We start from the raw sequence: 21,206 nt of genomic DNA on the forward strand, positions 1-21,206 counted from the left end.
GGCTGTGATTGGGGATGAGTAGATACACACAGAAGGGCTGTGATTGGTGATGAGTAGATACACACAGAAGGGCTGTGATTGGCTGTTAGCTGCTGCGGTGCTGTGATTGGATGACGTGATTGTCTATGTTGTGAATGATGCTGATGGGGATTGAGACACAGGAGATGACAGAGGGATAGAGAGACACGGGATATAATCTCACTGCCTGTGGTGCCTTTCTGCTTCAGCCCCAACAGCCGGGAATGCATCAGGAGCAGGACAGAGAGACAGGACAGACAGACAAATACAGAGAGACGGACAGGAAGAGATTTCGCTCTCCTTCATCCAGAGAGATGACAGAAACAGATAACAACAGAGGGAGAGATAAAGGGACAGGAGGAGACAGACAGAGACAGAGAGATGTTCAGACACCCAGAGGTGGGGACAGAGGGACAGACAGACACAAGGAAGAGCAGAGAGAGACAGGACAGGTGAAGGAGGCAGACATACAAAGACAGAGGGAGAGGGATGGAACAGATATAAACACTTATAACCAGTAAACGGAAAGTCATTTTGCTCCCATGATGCATTTTACCCCTCAGGGCTTGACTTCTGATTGGTTGTTGCTTGGCAACCTAAAATCCAACCTTTCTGAAAGTCACCCGATCGCGACTGCTATACCAGAGAATTAAAGCATCTTTGTATAAACATGCTTTAATTGCACCCTCAAAACAACACTGGCAGGAGAAAAAGCGCTGTTTTTTTCTCTGCCTTGGTCAGAGCAGCGTCCGCACAGCCTCAGGTCGGCCCGAGACAGCGGTTCTGGGGCTGGCGGACACGTGGTCACTGCTGGACAGAGCTCCGCGGGGCCACACAGACCTGACCTGCTGCTGGCTTGCTAACCAGAGCTTTCGCCTTCTCTCTCTCTCTCTCCACCTCCCTCTCTCCCCTCTCTCTCCACCTCCCTCCACCTCCTCTCTCCACCTCTGTCCACTTCCTCTCCCCTCTCTCCCCTCCCTCCACCTCCTCTCTCCTCCCTCCTCTCTTTCCTGGTGCCCTGATGCTGCTGTCCTCCCCCTGCCCCGCTCTCTCTCCTCTTCCTCAGTACTTTGATGAAGAGCAGGATTACTATGACAGCCCCAATGATTACGATGAGGCCGCAGGCATGCCCTCCCCCTCCCCGCACCCCCCTCCCTCTCTCCCTCCGGGGGGAGACACTGAGCAGGTAACGAAGGACTGAGAGCAGAGAGACAGGAGAGAGAAGGCTCTTTGACCGGGAGAGTTTAAACAGGCTGAAAGCCTGTTGAAAGCAGAAACGTGTGAAACTCCTCTCTCCCCATCCTGCTCTCCTTCTCTCTGTCTCTCCATCACCTTGTCATCGCTGTCACGTCATGTCCTGCACTGTCGCTATCATTGTCATATCATTGTCATGTCATTGTCGTATCATTGTCGTGGTCATTGTCGCTGTCATTGTCACTGTGATGTGTGCGCGCTGGCCCGTACTGCGGAGTCTGTGGTCAGACAGCACTGAGCTGAGAGAGAGAGGGCAGTGCGTCTGTGTGCGACACTGTGGCTGTGTCAGTGTGCGTGCGTCAGTGCGTGTGTTGTGTGCGTGTCAGTGTGTGTGTCAATGTGTGTGTGTCAGTGTGTGAAAGTGTGTGTGTGCGTGTGTCAGTGTGTGTGTGGTGTGTGAAAGTGTGTGTGTGCGTGTGTGTCAGTGTGTGTGTGGTGTGTGAAAGTGTGTGTGCGTCAGTGTGTGTGTAGTGTGTGAAAGTGTGCATCAGTGTGTGTGTGGTGTGTGTGGTGTGTGAAAGTGTGCATTAGTGTGTGTGTGGTGTGTGTGCGTCAGTGTGTGTGTGGTGTGTGAAAGTGTGTGAGTCAGTGTGTGTGTGTTGTGTGAAAGTGTGTGTGTGTGCGTCAGTGTGTGTGTGGTGTGTGTGCGTGTGTGTGTTGTGTGAAAGTGTGTGCGTCAGTGTGTGTGTGGTGTGTGGTGTGTGTGCGTCAGTGTGTGTGTGGTGTGTGTGCGTCAGCGTGTGTGTGGTGTGTGTGCGTCAGTGTGTGTGTGGTGTGTGTGCGTCAGCGTGTGTGTGGTGTGTGTGCGTCAGTGTGTGTGTGGTGTGTGTGCGTCAGCGTGTGTGTGGTGTGTGTGCGTGTGTGTGTTGTGTGAAAGTGTGTCCGTCAGTGTGTGTGTGGTGTGTGGTGTGTGTGCGTCAGTGTGTGTGGTGTGTGTGCGTGTGTGTTGTGTGAAAGTGTGTGCGTCAGTGTGTGTGAGGTGTGTGTGCAGCAGTGTGTGTGTGGTGTGTGTGGTGTGTGAAAGTGTGCATTAGTGTGTGTGTGTGGTGTGTGTGCGTCAGTGTGTGTGTGGTGTGTGAAAGTGTGTGCGTCAGTGTGTGTGTGGTGTGTGAAAGTGTGTGAGTCAGTGTGTGTGTTGTGTGAAAGTGTGTGTGTGTGCATCAGTGTGTGTGTTTTGTGTGAAAGTGTGTGCGTCAGTGTGTGTGTGGTGTGTGAAAGTGTGTGAGTCAGTGTGTGTGTTGTGTGAAAGTGTGTGTGTGTGCATCAGTGTGTGTGTTTTGTGTGAAAGTGTGTGCGTCAGTGTGTGTGTGGTGTGTGAAAGTGTGTATGTTGTGTGAAAGTGTGTGAGTGTGTGTGGTGTGTGTGGTGTGTGCGTCAGTGTGTGGTGTGTGAAAGTGTGTGTGTTGTGTGAGTGTGTGGTGTGTGTGGTGTGTGAAAGTGTGTGTGTTGTGTGAGTGTGTGGTGTGTGAAAGTGTGCATCAGTGTGTGTGTGGTGTGTGGTGTGTGAAAGTGTGTGTGTTGTGTGAGTGTGTGGTGTGTGTGGTGTGTGAAAGTGTGTGTGTTGTGTGAGTGTGTGTTGTGTGAGTGTGTGTGGTGTGTGTGGTGTGTGGTGTGTGTGCGTCAGTGTGTGGTGTGTGAAAGTGTGTGTGTTGTGTGAGTGTGTGGTGTGTGTGGTGTGTGAAAGTGTGTGTGTTGTGTGAGTGTGTGGTGTGTGAAAGTGTGCATCAGTGTGTGTGTGGTGTGTGGTGTGTGAAAGTGTGTGTGTTGTGTGAGTGTGTGGTGTGTGTGGTGTGTGAAAGTGTGTGTGTTGTGTGAGTGTGTGGTGTGTGAAAGTGTGCATCAGTGTGTGTGTGGTGTGTGGTGTGTGAAAGTGTGTGTGTTGTGTGAGTGTGTGGTGTGTGTGGTGTGTGAAAGTGTGTGTGTTGTGTGAGTGTGTGTTGTGTGAGTGTGTGTGGTGTGTGTGGTGTGTGGTGTGTGTGCGTCAGTGTGTGGTGTGTGAAAGTGTGTGTGTTGTGTGAGTGTGTGGTGTGTGTGGTGTGTGAAAGTGTGTGTGTTGTGTGAGTGTGTGGTGTGTGAAAGTGTGCATCAGTGTGTGTGTGGTGTGTGGTGTGTGAAAGTGTGTGTGTTGTGTGAGTGTGTGGTGTGTGTGGTGTGTGAAAGTGTGTGTGTTGTGTGAGTGTGTGTTGTGTGAGTGTGTGTGGTGTGTGTGGTGTGTGGTGTGTGTGCGTCAGTGTGTGGTGTGTGAAAGTGTGTGTGTGTGGTGTGTGTGGTGTGTGTGCGTCAGTGTGCCAGCCCAGTGCTGTGTGACCCCAGTCTCGCCAGCCCCAGTCACAGGGCCTCTCTCTGGCAGTCACGCCCATGTCTCTCTCTCCTGTCCCGTCACCTGAACACCCCACCCGCCGCAGAAGAGCAAGAGCGCCAAGCCCCCCGCGCCCAAGCCCAGCAGGCCCCCCAACGTCAAGAGCCTGCACTCCCAGAAGCCCCCGTTCCCCACCAAGAGGTCGCCCCCGCCCGCCCCCCAAAAGACGGCCGCCGCCAAGACCCCCAAGGCCAAGGTGGCGGCGGGCAAGGGCAAGGCGGAGAAGAAGACCCTGCCCCCCTTCAACAAGACGCCCGCCAAGCCCGCCAAGAAGAGGCCGGGCAACGGCTACCAGCAGGTACAGACGGGCGGCCCGCGGCGGCGCGCTCCCTCTCCCTCTCGCGCTTCCCTCACGACATCAGGCCATCATCGCCAGCGGCCCCGGCGGCGGCCATGAAGACGTTACCGCGCGGCTAACGCTCCTCATCCCGCCGGCCGGCGGCGCGCCCCAGTCCTTCTCCAGCCCCGCCTGCGGGCGGCTCGGTGTCTCCGGGGTTTTCCACAGAGACCCCGGGCAGCTGAGCTCCCAGCCTGCCTGAGCCGCGCTGCGAGAGACCCTCTCTGTCTCTCTGTCTGTCCATGTCTCTGTCTGTCTGTCCCTGTCTGTGTCGGCTGTCGGCAGTGTCTGGACCCTGGCAGAGCTGCCGTCAGGCTGGGAGAAGCTCCGTCTGTCTGTGAGCTGAGGGGGGAAATCGCCTGCTTTCCCCCCTCCAGGAAAACCTTCTTCCTCCCCACACCTCCACCCCCTCCCAACCTCCTCCCGTCAAGGGCTGTGTCTCAAATCACCCCCCTGCGCGAGAGAGGGACCACACTCTGGAGAGACAGAGCAGGGACAGAGTACAGAGCAGAGAGAGAGGGACCACACTCTGGAGAGACAGACCAGAGAGACAGAGTACAGAGCAGAGAGAGAGGGACCACACTCTGGAGAGACAGACCAGAGAGACAGAGTACAGAGCAGAGAGAGAGAGGGACCACACTCTGGAGAGACAGACCAGAGAGACAGAGTACAGAGCAGAGAGAGAGAGGGACCACACTCTGGAGAGACAGACCAGAGAGACAGAGTACAGAGCAGAGAGAGAGGGACCACACTCTGGAGAGACAGACCAGAGAGACAGAGTACAGAGCAGAGAGAGAGAGGGACCACACTCTGGAGAGACAGACCAGAGAGACAGAGTACAGAGCAGAGAGAGAGGGACCACTCTCTGGAGAGACAGAGCAGAGAGACAGAGTACAGAGCAGAGAGAGAGGGACCACACTCTGGAGAGACAGACCAGAGAGACAGAGTACAGAGCAGAGAGAGAGGGACCACACTCTGGAGAGACAGACCAGAGAGACAGAGTACAGAGCAGAGAGAGAGGGACCACACTCTGGAGAGACAGACCAGAGAGACAGAGTACAGAGCAGAGAGAGAGGGACCACACTCTGGAGAGACAGACCAGAGAGACAGAGTACAGAGCAGAGAGAGAGGGACCACACTCTGGAGAGACAGACCAGAGAGACAGAGTACAGAGCAGAGAGAGAGGGACCACACTCTGGAGAGACAGAGCAGGGACAGAGTACAGAGCAGAGAGAGAGGGACCACACTCTGGAGAGACAGACCAGAGAGACAGAGTACAGAGCAGAGAGAGAGAGGGACCACTCTCTGGAGAGACAGAGCAGAGAGACAGAGTACAGAGCAGAGAGAGAGGGACCACACTCTGGAGAGACAGACCAGAGAGACAGAGTACAGAGCAGAGAGAGAGAGGGACCACTCTCTGGAGAGACAGAGCAGAGAGACAGAGTACAGAGCAGAGAGAGAGAGGGACCACACTCTGGAGAGACAGAGCAGGGACAGAGTACAGAGCAGAGAGAGAGGGACCACACTCTGGAGAGACAGACCAGAGAGACAGAGTACAGAGCAGAGAGAGAGAGGGACCACACTCTGGAGAGACAGACCAGAGAAACAGAGTACAGAGCAGAGAGAGAGACTGAGAGAAAAAGAGATAGAAGGTGAGCAGAAGAGGAGCAGTGGAGACAGTGAGGCTGAGAGGGAAGGAAAGAGGTGGACGAGTGGCACAGGGAGAGGAGAAAGGAGAGAGAGATGGAGGGCAGAGGGGGCAGGAGTGCCAGCGCCAGGTTCTTCGATTCGAGACACAGCCAGAACTAACTCCTCTTTCTCCTTCAAAACCCCTCCCACCCCCTGCGTCCCCGCCCCACTGACTCCCCCCCGGCCAATCAGGATGTAGAGCCGGCCCACACAGAGGCTGACCACACACCCCCGGAGGCGGATTATTATTACACCTTGGAAGAGGAGACGGAGGTGGGGCCGGACCCAGGCAGTGAGGTGATTGGACAGGAGGGGGAGGAAGCCCCGCCCCATGTTACGCAGGTAACTTCAGGGAAGGAGCAGTTATGATGTCATCTGAGTGCGGATGATGTAATCTCCTGATGTGCGGATTGGCCACCTGGAAAATGATGTCATGACAATTAAATGTATATTGCTTCAGTAGAGCAATATATTGAATTATTTAATTGTATTAAATCTAACACATATACAGCTTCATATTTGGTTCTTTTTAAATACCAGATTGATTACTCAAATAACCTTTTCTCCTCTAATAGTGTTGAATCACATTTTCACTTATTATTCCAACTCATTAACTCCCCCTGCCTATGTTGTATCTATGTCTGCAAATTTGATGTTTTCTTGGAAGTTTGTTGTTGAAACCTGAACTCCTGGATGTTGTGCCATTTCATGTCCTTTCTGTGCTGTCATTGTGTCAGAGTGAGGGGAGAGGGGAGAGGAGAGGGGAATTAGGGAGGGAGAGTGGCTGTAGGTTCACCCTGGCAGAATGACACAGGAAGTAAAAATCACAAGTCCTGGGTCAGAGTTCCGAACAGCAAAATACAGAGCATCCTGTGAGCTGTGTGACAGTGTGGACTCTCCTGTCAGTGTGCGACAGTGTGTGTGACAGTGTGGACTCTCCTGTCAGTGTACGACAGTGTGTGTGACAGTGTGGACTCTCCTGTCAGTGTACGACAGTGTTTGCGACAGTGTGTGTGCGACAGTGTGTGTGACAGTGTGTGTGGCAGTGTGGACTCTCCTGTCAGTGTGCGACAGTGTGTGCGACAGTGTGTGTGGCAGTGTGGACTCTCCTGGAAGTGTGCGACAGTGTGTGTGACAGTGTGGACTCTCCTGTCAGTGTGCGACAGTGTGTGTGACAGTGTGGACTCTCCTGTCAGTGTGCGACTGTGTGGACTCTCCTGTCAGTGTGTGACAGTGTGTGCGACAGTGTGGACTCTCCTGTCAGTGTGCAACAGTGTGTGTGACAGTATGTGTGACAGTGTGGACTCTCCTGTCAGTGTGCGACAGTGTGTGTGACAGTGTGTGTGCGACAGTGTGTGTGACAGTCTGGACTCTCCTGTCAGTGTGCAACAGTGTGTGTGACAGTGTGGACTCTCCTGTCAGTGTGCGACAGTGTGTGTGACAGTGTGGACTCTCCTGTCAGTGTACGACAGTGTGTGTGACAGTGTGGACTCTCCTGTCAGTGTGCGACAGTGTTTGCGACAGTGTGGACTCTCCTGTCAGTGTGCAACAGTGTGTGTGACAGTATGTGTGACAGTGTGGACTCTCCTGTCAGTGTGCGACAGTGTGTGTGACAGTGTGTGTGCGACAGTGTGTGTGACAGTCTGGACTCTCCTGTCAGTGTGCAACAGTGTGTGTGACAGTGTGGACTCTCCTGTCAGTGTGCGACAGTGTGTGCGACAGTGTGGACTCTCCTGTCAGTGTGCGACAGTGTGTGCGACAGTGTGTGTGACAGTGTGTGTGCGACAGTGTGTGTGACAGTCTGGACTCTCCTGTCAGTGTGCAACAGTGTGTGTGACTGTGTGGACTCTCCTGTCAGTGTGCGACAGTGTGTGTGACAGTGTGGACTCTCCTGTCAGTGCGCGACAGTGTGTGCGACAGTGTGTGCGACAGTGTGGACTCTCCTGTCAGTGTGCGACAGTGTGTGCGACAGTGTGTGTGACAGTGTGGACTCTCCTGTCAGTGTGCGACAGTATGTGTGACAGTGTGGACTCTCCTGTCAGTGTGCGACAGTGTGTGTGACAGTGTGGACTCTCCTGTCAGTGTGCGACAGTGTGTGTGACAGTGTGGACTCTCCTGTCAGTGTGCGACAGTGTGTGCAACAGTGTGTGTGACAGTGTGGACTCTCCTGTCAGTGTGCGACAGTGTGTGTAACAGTGTGGACTCTCCTGTCAGTGTGCAACAGTGTGTGTGACAGTGTGTGTGACAGTGTGGACTCTCCTGTCAGTGTGCGACAGTGTGTGCAACAGTGTGTGTGACAGTGTGGACTCTCCTGTCAGTGTGCGACAGTGTGTGTAACAGTGTGGACTCTCCTGTCAGTGTGCGACAGTGTGTGTGACAGTGTGTCTGACAGTGTGGACTCTCCTGTCAGTGTGCGACAGTGTGTGCGACAGTGGACTCTCCTGTCAGTGTGCCACAGTGTGTGCAACAGTGTGTGTGACAGTGTGGACTCTCCTGTCAGTGTGCGACAGTGTGGACTCTCCTGTCAGTGTGTGACAGTGTGTGTGACAGTGTGTGTGACAGTGTGGACTCTCCTGTCAGTGTGCGACAGTGTGTGTGCGACAGTGTGTGTGACAGTGTGGACTCTCCTGTCAGTGTGCAACAGTGTGTGCGACAGTGTGTGTGACAGTGTGGACTTTCCTGTCAGTGTGCAACAGTGTGTGCGACAGTGTGTGTGGCAGTGTGGACTCTCCTGGAAGTGTGCGACAGTGTGTGTGACAGTGTGGACTCTCCTGTCAGTGTGCGACAGTGTGTGTGACAGTGTGGACTCTCCTGTCAGTGTGCGACTGTGTGGACTCTCCTGTCAGTGTGTGACAGTGTGTGCGACAGTGTGGACTCTCCTGTCAGTGTGCAACAGTGTGTGTGACAGTGTGTGTGACAGTGTGGACTCTCCTGTCAGTGTGCGACAGTGTGTGTGACAGTGTGGACTCTCCTGTCAGTGTGCGACAGTGTGTGCGACAGTGTGGACTCTCCTGTCAGTGTGCGACAGTGTGTGTGACAGTGTGGACTCTCCTGTCAGTGTGCGACAGTGTGTGCGACAGTGTGTGTGACAGTGTGGACTCTCCTGTCAGTGTGCGACAGTGTGTGCGACAGTGTGTGTGACAGTGTGGACTCTCCTGTCAGTGTGCGACAGTGTGTGTGACAGTGTGGACTCTCCTGTCAGTGTGCGACAGTGTGTGCGACAGTATGTGTGACAGTGTGGACTCTCCTGTCAGTGTGCGACATTGTGTGTGACAGTGTGGACTCTCCTGTCAGTGTGCGACAGTGTGTGTGACAGTGTGGACTCTCCTGTCAGTGTGCGACTGTGTGGACTCTCCTGTCAGTGTGTGACAGTGTGTGCGACAGTGTGGACTCTCCTGTCAGTGTGCGACAGTGTGTGTGACAGTGTGTGTGACAGTGTGGACTCTCCTGTCAGTGTGCGACAGTGTGTGTGACAGTGTGGACTCTCCTGTCAGTGTGCGACTGTGTGGACTCTCCTGTCAGTGTGTGACAGTGTGGACTCTCCTGTCAGTGTGCGACAGTGTGTGTGACAGTGTGGACTCTCCTGTCAGTGTGCGACAGTATGTGCGACAGTGTGTCTGACAGTGTGGACTCTCCTGTCAGTGTGCGACTGTGTGGACTCTCCTGTCAGTGTGTGACAGTGTGTGCGACAGTGTGACTTTTTGACTGTGTGTGTCAGTGTGCGACAGTGTGGGTGTCAGTGTGTGACAGTGTGAGGCAGTGTGTGTCAGTATGTGTCACAGTGTGCGTTAGTGTGTGCGTCAGTGTGTGACAGTTTGGGCTCTCCTGTCAGTGTGTGGAGGCTGTGACACAGGGAATCTGGGTCCTACTCTTGGTGATTGGTGTCCCGGTGAGTATCAGTCTGTGCTCAGAGCAGCGCCCCCTGTGATAATTCTCGGACTCTCTCTGAGCCCCCAGACTTGTGTGACAGTAAGAGCCCTAGAAAAGAGCATTAATCTTTTCTAGATTAAGAGCAGGTTGCTGTAATGGAGCAGACAGCTTGGACTGGATTTTTTTACTTGTAAGTTAAGAATAGTTTCAGTCAGACTCCCAGTGCGCAGCAGTCTGATCCGCTCCAGGTGTGACAGTGCTGTCAGTTAGACTCCCAGTGCGCAGCAGTCTGATCCGCTCCAGGTGTGACAGTGCTGTCAGTTAGACTCCCAGTGCGCAGCAGTCTGATCCGCTCCAGGTGTGACAGTGCTGTCAGTTAGACTCCCAGTGCGCAGCAGTCTGATCCGCTCCAGGTGTGACAGTGCTGTCAGTCAGACTCCCAGTGTGCAGCAGTCTGATCCGCTCCAGGTGTGACAGTGCTGTCAGTCAGACTCCCAGTGCGCAGCAGTCTGATCCGCTCCAGGTGTGACAGTGCTGGAGTTGAGGGCGTGGTGTTTGTCTGTGACGCTCCACCCGAACCCTCGGTAAGGGACACGGGTAGAGAGGGAGAGATCCTGGATCTCTGACAGACAGGTGGCGACACTGAGCTCTGTCAGGGACACTGGTGAGGCATTAGGGGGTGCAAGGGCCACAGGCTGTCTGTTGCAGTTCCTCCAATGTCCAGCAGGCGCCGCTGCGCTCACAGTGTCCCCAGCCCCTCTCTCCCTCTCAGTCGGTCTGTGTGTCGGTCTGTCTGAGGTAAGACTCACCAACCTCCCTGCCTCTCTCTGTCACCCTGTCCCGATCTCTCACTCCTCCCTCTCCTCTCTCTCTCCTGTCTGTGATCTCTCTCGCTCCTCTCTCCCCCTCTCACTCCTCCCTCTCCTCTCTCTCTCCTCTCTCTGCCCCCTCTCTCTCCTGTCTCTCTCCTCTCTGCCCTCTCTCTCTCTCCTGTCTCTCTCCTCTCTGCCCTCTCTCTTTCCTGCCTCTCTCTCCCCTCTCTCTGCCCTCTCTCTCCTGTCTCTCTCCTGTCTGCCCTCTCTCTCTCCTGTCTCTCTCCTCTCTGCCCTCTCTCTCTCCTGTCTCTCTCCTCTCTGCCCTCTCTCTCCTGTCTCTCTCCTCTCTGCCCTCTCTCTCCTGTCTCTCTCCTGTCTGCCCTCTCTCTCTCTCCTGTCTGTCTCCTCTCTGCTCTTTCTCTCCTGCCTCTCTCTCCCCTCTCTCTGCCCTTTCTCTCTCCTGTCTCTCTCCTCTCTGCCCTCTCTCTCTCCTGTCTCTCTCCTCTCTGCCCTCTCTCTCTCCTGTCTCTCTCCTCTCTGCCCTCTCTCTCCTGTCTCTCTCCTCTCTGCCCTCTCTCTCTCTCCTGTCTCTCTCCTCTCTGCTCTTTCTCTGCCCTCTCTTTCCTGTCCCTCCTCCTCTCCCTGTCAGGAGGAGGAGAAGACACCAGTGACAGAGAAGAAGTCGGAGGTGGAGGCGGAGGCGGAGGTGGCCCAGCCTCAGCCCCACCCGGGCCCCGAGCAGGAGCCCAGCCCGGACGAGCTCTTCACGGAGGAGTACGTGACGGGGGACGTGGGGCCGAGGGAGTACGACTACTCCTACAGGGACTACGGCGACCCCCCGCCGGGCCCCGACCCCGAGCGCTTGGCCCCCCCGCAGTTCGGCCCCGCCCTCTCAGCCGAGACCGAGGAGGGAGGCGTGAGTAACCCCCGGGCACACGCGTTTCCCTGCGCAGGGTTTCCCGCCCTGACCGGTCCGCCAGTTCGCCTCCGCCTGGCTCTGTCCCGCTCGGCAGCGCCGCAGGACCTGTGGGAGGCGAAACTGCGGCCGGGGGAGCCATTCCGCCCCCTGCTGGAGAAAGGCCGTACGTGCCGGTGGTGTCTTGTGCAGTCCTGGTGATGCGCAGACCTGCTGTTGCTCAGCCCCTGTGCAGAGCTGGTGATGCGCAGAGCTGGTGATGCGCAGAGCTGGTGATGCGCAGAGCTGGTGTTGCACAGCTCCTGCGCAGACCTAGTGATGCGCAGAGCTGGTGATGCGCAGAGCTGGTGATGCGCAGAGCTGGTGTTGCACAGCTCCTGCGCAGACCTAGTGATGCGCAGAGCTGGTGATGCGCAGAGCTGGTGTTGCACAGCCCCTGTGCAGAGCTGGTGATGCGCAGAGCTGGTGATGCGCAGAGCTGGTGTTGCACAGCCCCTGTGCAGACCTGGTGATGCGCAGACCTAGTGATGCGCAGAGCTGGTGATGCGCAGAGCTGGTGATGCGCAGGCAGCACCTCTAACAGGCAGCTGTGAGCTTTGTGTCGACATGCTGTTGACCGGACGCTCAGCTGCAGGCTGCTGTCGGGGCGCCAGGCAGTTATAACGGCACAGCGCTGTGCTATAACAGTCCAGCGCGTCCGCAGGTAAGAGTGCGGTGTCCCCATATCAGTACTGAGGGGCGGTATTGATCACTTCTCATAGGTGTTAGAGATCAGTGCTGACGATCAGTATTGATAGGTAGCTTTGATCAGTATTGTTAGGCAGTATTGATACGTAGCATCGATCAGTATTGATAGGCAGTATTGATCAGTATTGATAGGCACTACGGATGATGCCAGTTTCCTCTGGCTCACGGAGGTGCAGTGTGTAAATCCCTGGGAAATCCTGGATCCCTGGTTTCCGGCAGGTTTTCCAGGTCTCTTCCACCCGGGAGCTGAACGACTGAGGGCAGCGGAGGAGGGAGGAGCTGGCCGGGTCAGGATCAGATCCTCTCTGCTCCCAAGGGAGGAGACCGGGAAGACCTGCTGGATTCCAGACCAGCCCTGTGCGTGCGTGTGTCCCGTACTGGTGTCCGGTACTGGTGTCCTGCGGTCAGCGCCTGTGGGCTCCTCCATTACACAGGGCACATCGGTGAAGGAGGTCCTATCCTGTGTGTGTGTGTGTGTGTGTGTGTGTGTGCGCGCGATCAAGTTGAACACGCGTGTGTCTGTGCCCAGGTGTCCACTGACTCTGCGTGTTCCTCTCTACATGTGTGTTTCCCTCAGGCCGCGGTGAGAGGCTGGAAAGGGGAGAAAGGAGAACCGGCTGTCCTTGAACCCGTGAGTCTCACCCCTCTCCTCCGTTCCTCCTCGCGCCAGTCCGTTAACAGCTGGCGCGTTTATCCACACCTTCCCGGTCTGCGTTTCAGTAGCTGTATGAATTGAGCTAATTCATGTGTCAGTCGAGTGACCTCACAGCCTCCCGCAGCCGGCCAATCAGACCGGCCCAATCCAGGACTGAAGAGTGGCTTCCTATTGGCTAGCGGTGTCTGGTTCCTGTCCAATGGGAACGCAGCACAGAGTGCTGCTCCGGGTCTGGAGCCTGTGATTGGCCGGTGAACCGGGCCTCCGTGGAGACAGCCAATAGCAGCGCTCTGAAATGTGTCTGTCTCTCTCTTAGGGAATGCTGATCGAAGGACCTCCAGGACCAGAGGGACCAGCTGTAAGATCATCCCTGCTTCTCTCTCTAAACTCCTCTCTCTCTGTCTGTCCTCCTGTATCTACACACTACCTCTCTCTACACACTACCTCTACACTCCTGTCTCTACACTCCCCTGCATGTCACTCTCTCTGTCTGTCCTCCTGTTTCCACACTCTGGGTTTCAGAGTGTGCTCATGCTCCTCTCTCTCTGTCCTCCTGTCTCTACACTCCTCTCCCTCTGCACTCCTGTCTCTATACTCCTCTCTCTCTGTCCTCCTGTCTCCACACTCTTGGGCTCAGTGTGTGCTCATGCTCCTCTCTCTCAGGGTCTCGCCGGCCCCCCTGGCTCTCCTGGACCCCCCGGCTCTGTGGGCGACCCAGGCGAGAGGGTGAGTCCGCAGTCTCAGTGTGTGTGGGTGAGGGCTGGGTGACTCTGCCACTGCTGTCGACTAATTCCTGTGCTGTGCGCAGGGCCCCCCTGGTCGAGCTGGTCTTCCTGGAGCTGATGGGCTGCCTGGACCACCAGGTACTTCAATCATGCTGCCTGTGAGTATCTGTCTGGATTAACCCCTCAGTGTTAATGTACTGGAGTGTCCAGTCAGTGTGTCTGTATGAACCCCTCTCTCTCTCTCAGTGCAGTGTTAATGTACTGGAGTGTCCAGTCAGTGTGTCTGTATGAACCCCTCTCTCTCTCAGTGCAGTGTTCATGTACTGGAGTGTCCAGTCAGTGTGTCTGTATGAACCCCTCTCTCTCTCTCAGTGCAGTGTTCATGTACTGGAGTGTCCAGTCAGTGTGTCTGTATTAACCCCTCTCTCTCTCAGTGCAGTGTTCATGTACTGGAGTGTCCAGTCAGTGTGTGTGTATGAACCCCTCTCTCTCTCAGTGCAGTGTTCATGTACTGGAGTGTCCAGTCAGTGTGTGTGTATGAACCCCTCTCTCTCTCAGTGCAGTGTTCATGTACTGGAGTGTCCAGTCAGTGTGTGTGTATGAACCCCTCTCTCTCTCAGTGCAGTGTTCATGTACTGGAGTGTCCAGTCAGGGTGTCTGTGTGAACCCCTCTCTCTCTCAGTGCAGTGTTCATGTACTGGAGTGTCCAGTCAGGGTGTCTGTGTGAACCCCTCTCTCTCTCAGTGCAGTGTTCATGTACTGGAGTGTCCAGTCAGTGTGTGTGTGTGAACCCCTCTCTCTCTCAGTGCAGTGTTCATGTACTGGAGTGTCCAGTCAGTGTGTGTGTATGAACCCCCCTCTCTCTCAGTGCAGTGTTCATGTACTGGAGTGTTCAGTCAGTGTGTCTGTATGAACCCCTCTCTCTCTCAGTGCAGTGTTCATGTACTGGAGTGTCCAGTCAGGGTGTACTGTACTGTTTTAACCCCTCTCTCTCTCTCTGCAGTTCCGGTTTGGCAGCAGTGGGGGTGATAAGGGTCCCGTTGTCTCTGCTCAGGAGGCTCAGGCTCAGGCCATCCTCTCTCAGGCCAGGGTGAGTACCGTGCAGAGAGACACAGCGCAGCACAGCGCAGCACAGCGGAGCACAGAGCAGCACAGAGCAACACAACGCAGCACAGAGCAGCACAGAGCAACACAGAGCAGCACAGAGCAGCACAGGGCAACACAGGGCAGCACAGGGCAGCACAGAGCAGCACAGAGCAACACAACGCAGCACAGAGCAGCACAGAGCAACACAGAGCAGCACAGAGCAGCACAGAGCAGCACAGGGCAACACAGGGCAGCACAGCGCAGCACAGCAGAGCACAGAGCAACACAGGGCAGCACAGGGCAGCACAGAGCAACACAGGGCAGGACAGAGCACAACAGGGCAGCACAGAGCAGCACAGAGCAGCACAGGGCAGCACAGAGCACAACAGGGCAGCACAGAGCAGCACAGAGCAACACAGAGCAGCACAGGGCAGCACAGAGCACAACAGGGCAGCACAGGGCAGCACAGGGCACAACAGAGCAACACAGGGCAGCACAGGGCAGCACAGAGCACAACAGGGCAGCACAGGGCAGCACAGGGCACAACAGAGCAACACAGGGCAGCACAGGGCAGCACAGAGCACAACAGGGCAGCACAGGGCAGCACAGGGCACAACAGAGCAACACAGGGCAGCACAGGGCAGCACAGAGCAGCACAGGGCAGCACAGAGCACAACAGGGCAGCACAGGGCAGCACAGGGCACAACAGAGCAACACAGGGCAGCACAGGGCAGCACAGGGCAAAACAGAGCAACACAGGGCAGCACAGGGCAGCACAGAGCACAACAGGGCAGCACAGGGCAGCACAGGGCACAACAGAGCAACACAGGGCAGCACAGGGCAGCACAGAGCAGCACAGGGCAGCACAGAGCACAACAGGGCAGCACAGGGCAGCACAGAGCAGCACAGGGCAGCACAGAGCAGCACAGGACACGCAGTCCTGCAGGGCAGGAGAGCTCAGCAAAGCACAGGCGCCGAGGAGTCACCAGGACAGAAAACACAGAACTGCCTCCTGAGGTGACGTGTTCTGACCTCCTCTTCCTGCTTCCTGTCCCGCCCACAGATGGCACTGAAGGGCCCTCCTGGACCAATGGGGTTCACCGGCCGGCCAGGACCCTTGGTGAGTGACCTGTTTCTCTCCGCCTGCCTGAGGGGGAGGGCGGTGGCACAGTGCCAGGGAGAACAAAAGAGAAAATGCCAATCAGACGACAGTCTAGTTCTGATTGTATGGTCAAATTTTATGTCGGTTAGATTGACTATTTGATCATTTTAAGATTAGTTTGACTATGTTATGATCCCGTCAGTATTGTGTGTAATAGTTACGCTGTGGTATTTTTTCTGTCATGAATTGTTCCAGTAATTCTCTATTTCATTGTTTATAACTTGGTTATAACTAGTCAGCTGGGCTTATTCTGCTCACACGTATTGTCGGTCATTGTGTGTTGTGATTAATGCTGTTGTTGTTGTTGTGTGCTGCTGCCCTCAGGGCACCCCCGGCAGTCCTGGGCTGAAAGGAGAAGGCGGGGACCCCGGCCCTCAGGTAAGTGACCCTTGACCCCTGACCTCTCGGGGGTGCTGCGTCCGGTGCGTGAGCCCTCAGCCGCCGGCGCCTCGGTTAGCGGATCGCGATGCTCCGGGACCAGCCAAGGAGCTGGGGGGAGACGGCAGACAGGTCACATGGCCCAGCCCTGGGGAGTCTGGGATCAGTGGCGGGACTTCGAAGGGAGCCCGTTAGCCCGCCTGGAAATCTGCCTTCGCGTTTGTGTCGCTGATCTGCCCGGAGTGACTGACGATCGGGTCTCTCTGTCCGCAGGGCCCGAGGGGACCTCAGGGAATGTCCGGCCCTCCGGGAAAACCTGGACGCAGAGTGAGTGACCGACCGCCGTGCCGAGCGCGTGACACTGTCCGTTGTCATGGCACAGTGGGGGCCTGTTATAGAGTTCACTGTGTCGTGGGTCTTACAAAGTGTACGTCTGTACCCCTGCAAATATGTCGGGACCTGCAGAGAGATGCGTTTTCCTCCAGTCTGGGCAGCTTGTTCCCCACCCTCACCCCCCTCTCCTGTCCTGACTGGAGGAGCTCACCCAGCTGTGTCTGGAGAGAAGCCAGGGTATCGGCCTCAACAGCAGGGCTGGGCAGCTTGTTCCCCACCCCCACCCCCCTCTGTGTACAGGAGAGCCTCCTGTCCTGACTGGAGGAGCTCACCCAGCTGTGTCTGGAGAGAAGCCAGGGTATCGGCCTCAACAGCAGGGCTGGGCAGCTTGTTCCCCACCCCCACCCCTCTCTGTGTACAGAAGAGCCTCCTGTCCTGACTGGAGGAGCTCACCCAGCTGTGTCTGGAGAGAAGCCAGGGTATCGGCCTCAACAGCAGGGCTGGGGAGCCTGTTCCCCACCCCCGCCCCCCTCTGTGTAAACACGTGATTTCTCAATACAAACCACTAGAGGGCAGTAGAGGACCCACCCAGTTAGTGTGACTGCTGGTAACTGGCTGCTCTGAGGATCTCATCTAGATGTTTCTAGAAGGAATCTGTTGTATCGTCGTCAGCAACACAGCTGGGCAGCTTGTTCCACACCCCCACCCCCCTCTGTGTACAGAAGAGCCCCCTGTCCTGACTGGAGGAGCTCACCCAGCTGTGTCTGGAGAGAAGCCAGGGTATCGGCTTCAACCACAGGGCTGGGCAGCTTGTTCCACACCCCCACCCCCCTCTGTGTACAGAAGAGCCTCCTGTCCTGACTGGAGGAGCTCACCCAGCTGTGTCTGGAGAGAAGCCAGGGTATCGGCTTCAACCACAGGGCTGGGCAGCTTGTTCCCCACCCCCACCCCCCTCTGTGTACAGTAGAGCCTCCTGTCCTGACTGGAGGAGCTCACCCAGCTGTGTCTGGAGAGAAGCCAGGGTATCGGCTTCAACAGCAGGGCTGGGCAGCTTGTTCCCCACCCCCACCCCCCTCTGTGTACAGTAGAGCCTCCTGTCCTGACTGGAGGAGCTCACCCAGCTGTGTCTGGAGAGAAGCCAGGGTATCGGCTTCAACAACATGTTTCCCACTCCCAACTATAGATCAGGGAACCTCTGTTCGCATCATGAGAATTATTCTCAAATCTGTGATGGGTGTCAGGAGTACCTGCTCAGCTGCACTCTTTCATCTCCTCAGGGCCGTTCTGGGGCTGATGGTGCGAGAGGAATGCCTGGGGAGCCGGGATCCAAGGTGCCTGTTTCATTCTCCTTCTGGACTCCTCTCTCTGTGTGAGGAGTGTCTCTGGGGTCTGTGTGAGGGTCTGGACTCCTCTCTCTGTATGAGGAGTGTCTCTGGGGTCTGTGTGAGGGTCTGGACTCCTCTCTCTGTGTGAGGAGTGTCTCTGGGGTCTGTGTGAGGGTCTGTGCTCCTCTCTCTGTGTGAGGAGTGTCTCTGGGGTCTGTGTGAGGGTCTGGACTCCTCTCTCTGTGTGAGGAGTGTCTCTGGGGTCTGTGTGAGGGTCTGGGCTCCTCTCTGTGTGAGGGGTGTCTCTGGGGTCTGTGTGAGGGTCTGTGCTCCTCTCTCTGTGTGAGGAGTGTCTCTGGGGTCTGTGTGAGGGTCTGGACTCCTCTCTCTCTGTGAGGAGTGTCTCTGGGGTCTGTGTGAGGGTCTGGACTCCTCTCTCTGTGTGAGGGTCTGTATTAATGGATCCCACTCTCTTTCACAGGGTGACCGTGGGTTCGATGGGCTGCCTGGTTTGCCAGGAGAGAAAGGCCACAGGGTGAGTGGATATCAGTGTTCACAGGCTGAGATCAGCTGAGTGAGGCGCAGAGACACCCCTGGGTGTGCAGACAGCTGTCTGCTCTGGGAGTCAGTGAGGCTGTGAGTCTGTGAGCGGAGCTCTGTGGGGATCTGACAGGGTTGTTGACCCTACGTGAGCAGGGCTGCTGCACAGACAGCACCTCGCCAGCAGGGCTCCACTCCGCTGTCTCACTCCGGCCTGACCCTGTCGGAGAGCGAGCTGTCCAGCACTGGGCCACCGGCAGGATGTGAACAAGTCTTCTTTCTCCTCTGTCTGTCTTTGCAGGGAGAGACAGGAGGCATGGGACCCCCCGGACCCCCTGGAGACGACGGAGAGAGGGTGAGAGACAGACAGGCAGGGCTCTGTTTGCCAGTCAGGTCGGTGTGCGATCTCCCTAACCCTCCTTTTCTCTCTCTCTCTCCTCTCTCCCCTCTCTCTCCTCTCTCTCCCAGGGTGACGACGGTGAAGCCGGACCCAGAGGACTGCCAGGTGAACCAGTGAGTGTCCCTCTGTCTGTGTGCCTGTCTCCCTGTCCCTCTGTCCCTCTATCCCTCTGTCTGTCTGTCTCCCTGTCCCTCTGTCTGTGTGTCCCTCTGTCCCTCTGCCTGTCTCCCTGTCCAGTCTGTTCTGTATGCCAGCACTGTGTCCCCAGCTGTTATCAGTGACAAGTCAGGTGTCTCTGCGTCTCTCATCCATCGCTTCCTTCCTTCCTCTCCTGCTCCAGGGGCCCCGGGGCCTTCTGGGACCCAAAGGACCCCCTGGACTCCCCGGCCCTCCCGTAAGTACACGCTGCAGGTCGGAGGTCACACCCTGTTACCCCACTGCCCTGTCCGCTGTCACTCACAGCTGTCTGTCTCTCCCAGGGTGTGAGAGGGAACGACGGTCTTCAGGGTCCCAAAGGGAATCTGGTAGGTTCCTGTCTGTGTCCAGCTGTCTGTCTGCCCGTCTCTCTGTCTGACAGTGTGTCTGATGATCTCAGTCTGTCTGTCTCTGTGTCCAGCTGTCTGTCTGCCCGTCTCTCTGTCTGACAGTGTGTCTGATGATCTCAGTCTGTCTGTCTCTGTGTCCAGCTGTCTGTCTGCCCGTCTCTCTGTCTGACAGTGTGTCTGATGATCTCAGTCTGTCTGTCTCTGTGTCCATCTCTCTCTGCCCGTCTCTCTCTCCCTCTGCCTGTGTTGCTGGTGCTCCTGGGTCATGCCTGTCTCTCTCTCACTCTCTCTCAGGGTCCACAAGGAGAGCCAGGGCCCCCCGGTCAGCAGGGTACCCCCGGAACTCAGGTGAGAGGGGACTCAGGTGTGAGCGCAACACTGTGTGTGAGTGTGTGTGTCAGTGCAGCGGAGTGTGAGTGTGTGTGTGAACGCAGTGCAGCGCAATGTGAGTGTGTGTGAGTGTGTGAGAGTGCAGCGCAGTGTGAGTGTGTGTTAGTGTGTGAGCGTGTGAGAGTGCAGTGCAGTGTGAGTGTGTGAGTGTGTGAGCGGAGGGCAGTGTGAAAGTGTGTGTGACAGCAGTGTAACTGTGTGTGTGTGAGTGGAGGGCAGTGTGAGCGTGTGTGTGTGTGAGCGGAGGGCAGTGTGAGTGTGTGTGTGACAGCAGTGTAACTGTGTGTGTGTGAGTGGAGGGCAGTGTGAGCGGAGGGCAGTGTGAGTGTGTGTGTGACAGCAGGGCAGTGTGAGTGTGTGTGTGAGCTGAGGGCAGTGTGGGTGTGTGTGTGACAGCAGTGTAACTGTGTGTGTTGTCTGTTTCATTGCAGGGGATGCCAGGGCCTCAGGGAGCAATGGGCCCCCCAGGAGAAAAGGTGAGAGTGGGGGCATGTATCTCTGTCCAGGGCCCCAGAGGGGCTGGGTATCTTTGTGGTACTGTAGGTGTATAGTAACTGTGTATCGTTGTGTTGCTGTAGTTGTGTAGTAATTGTGTATCTCTGCCCAGGGCCCCAGAGGGGCTGGGTATCTTTGTGGTACTGTAGGTGTATAGTAACTGTGTATCGTTGTGTTGCTGTAGTTGTGTAGTAATTGTGTGTCTCTGCCCAGGGCCCCAGAGGGAAGCCAGGACTGCCCGGCATGCCAGGCGCTGATGGACCTCCAGTGAGTGGCTGACCAGCTGGTCCTAATAACGTGATCAATATGGGTTTGATTGATCAATATCAGTACTGACACTTGGTATCAGGAGGTGTGATGCTCGTTCTTTCTCTCTGTCCCTCAGGGTCATCCAGGAAAGGAAGGTCCTGCAGGGACTAAAGGCAATCAGGTGTGTCTCTGTCCTCTCTGAGTCTCAGTCTCTGTCCTCACCGTGTCTCTGTCCTCACTAAGTCTCTGAGTCTCAGTCTCTGTCCTCACTGAGTCTCTGTATCTCTGTCCACAAGACTGTCCTCACTGTGTCTCTGTCCTCACTGTGTCTCTGTCCTCACTGAGTCTGAGTCTCTGTCTCACTGTGTCTCTGTCTCTCTGCAGGGCCCCAGCGGTCCCCAGGGTCCAATTGGCTATCCTGGCCCTCGTGGAGTCAAGGTCAGTCGGTTTAATCGATTGAGGGGACTTGAGTTGTGTGCGTTTCACAGTAAAGGAAGAGTGATTATCACCTTGCAGTGCTGCAGACATGCTGCCTCTTTCTGCCCTAATGCTCTACAGATCTGATGATGAAGGGGTTAATTTGAGTAAATTGCTTTCTCTTAATTAGAACTAACGAGCTATGTTTAAATTGCAGGGGGCTGAGGGTATTCGAGGGCTGAAGGGACACAAGGGTGAGAAGGTGAGTGATCTTGATGCCTTGGATTAGTTATGGATTAATTAGATAGTATGTGTCACAAGTGGTCCCATAAAGGACACTGTCAATCAGAAATGGAGCTGAGCTGAGAAATCACCTCTAGCACACTGAGTAGATCACAGTGAAATCAGCTCCAGCACACTGAGTAGATCACAGTGAAATCAGCTCCAGCACACTGAGTAAATCACGGAGCTGAGCTGAGAAATCAGCTCCAGCACACTGAG

General features: G+C 55.8%; 1 protein-coding gene across 1 annotated transcript in view; it reads left to right on the forward strand.

Annotated features, from left to right (window-relative positions):
- The window catches only part of LOC148813629 (uncharacterized), a 64,712-nt gene that overhangs the window by 15,843 nt on the left and 27,663 nt on the right, over nt 1-21,206 (forward strand). Inside the window, exons 12-35 of the mRNA XM_088908073.1 lie at nt 3,678-3,929; nt 5,850-5,999; nt 9,490-9,546; nt 10,992-11,258; nt 12,583-12,636; nt 12,977-13,018; nt 13,324-13,386; nt 13,469-13,543; nt 14,389-14,475; nt 15,535-15,591; nt 15,958-16,011; nt 16,285-16,338; nt 17,622-17,675; nt 18,151-18,204; nt 18,511-18,564; nt 18,678-18,722; nt 18,950-19,003; nt 19,089-19,133; nt 19,449-19,502; nt 19,976-20,020; nt 20,253-20,306; nt 20,425-20,469; nt 20,673-20,726; nt 20,923-20,967. Coding sequence (XP_088764199.1) covers nt 3,678-3,929; nt 5,850-5,999; nt 9,490-9,546; nt 10,992-11,258; nt 12,583-12,636; nt 12,977-13,018; nt 13,324-13,386; nt 13,469-13,543; nt 14,389-14,475; nt 15,535-15,591; nt 15,958-16,011; nt 16,285-16,338; nt 17,622-17,675; nt 18,151-18,204; nt 18,511-18,564; nt 18,678-18,722; nt 18,950-19,003; nt 19,089-19,133; nt 19,449-19,502; nt 19,976-20,020; nt 20,253-20,306; nt 20,425-20,469; nt 20,673-20,726; nt 20,923-20,967 — 1,815 coding nt within the window. The remainder of the gene's footprint in view (nt 1-3,677; nt 3,930-5,849; nt 6,000-9,489; nt 9,547-10,991; nt 11,259-12,582; nt 12,637-12,976; nt 13,019-13,323; nt 13,387-13,468; nt 13,544-14,388; nt 14,476-15,534; nt 15,592-15,957; nt 16,012-16,284; nt 16,339-17,621; nt 17,676-18,150; nt 18,205-18,510; nt 18,565-18,677; nt 18,723-18,949; nt 19,004-19,088; nt 19,134-19,448; nt 19,503-19,975; nt 20,021-20,252; nt 20,307-20,424; nt 20,470-20,672; nt 20,727-20,922; nt 20,968-21,206) is intronic.

Source organism: Atractosteus spatula (assembly GCF_055471065.1).
Source record: "Atractosteus spatula isolate fAtrSpa1 chromosome 10 unlocalized genomic scaffold, fAtrSpa1.hap1 SUPER_10_unloc_1, whole genome shotgun sequence".
In the NCBI taxonomy this organism is placed as follows: Eukaryota; Metazoa; Chordata; class Actinopteri; order Semionotiformes; family Lepisosteidae; genus Atractosteus; species Atractosteus spatula.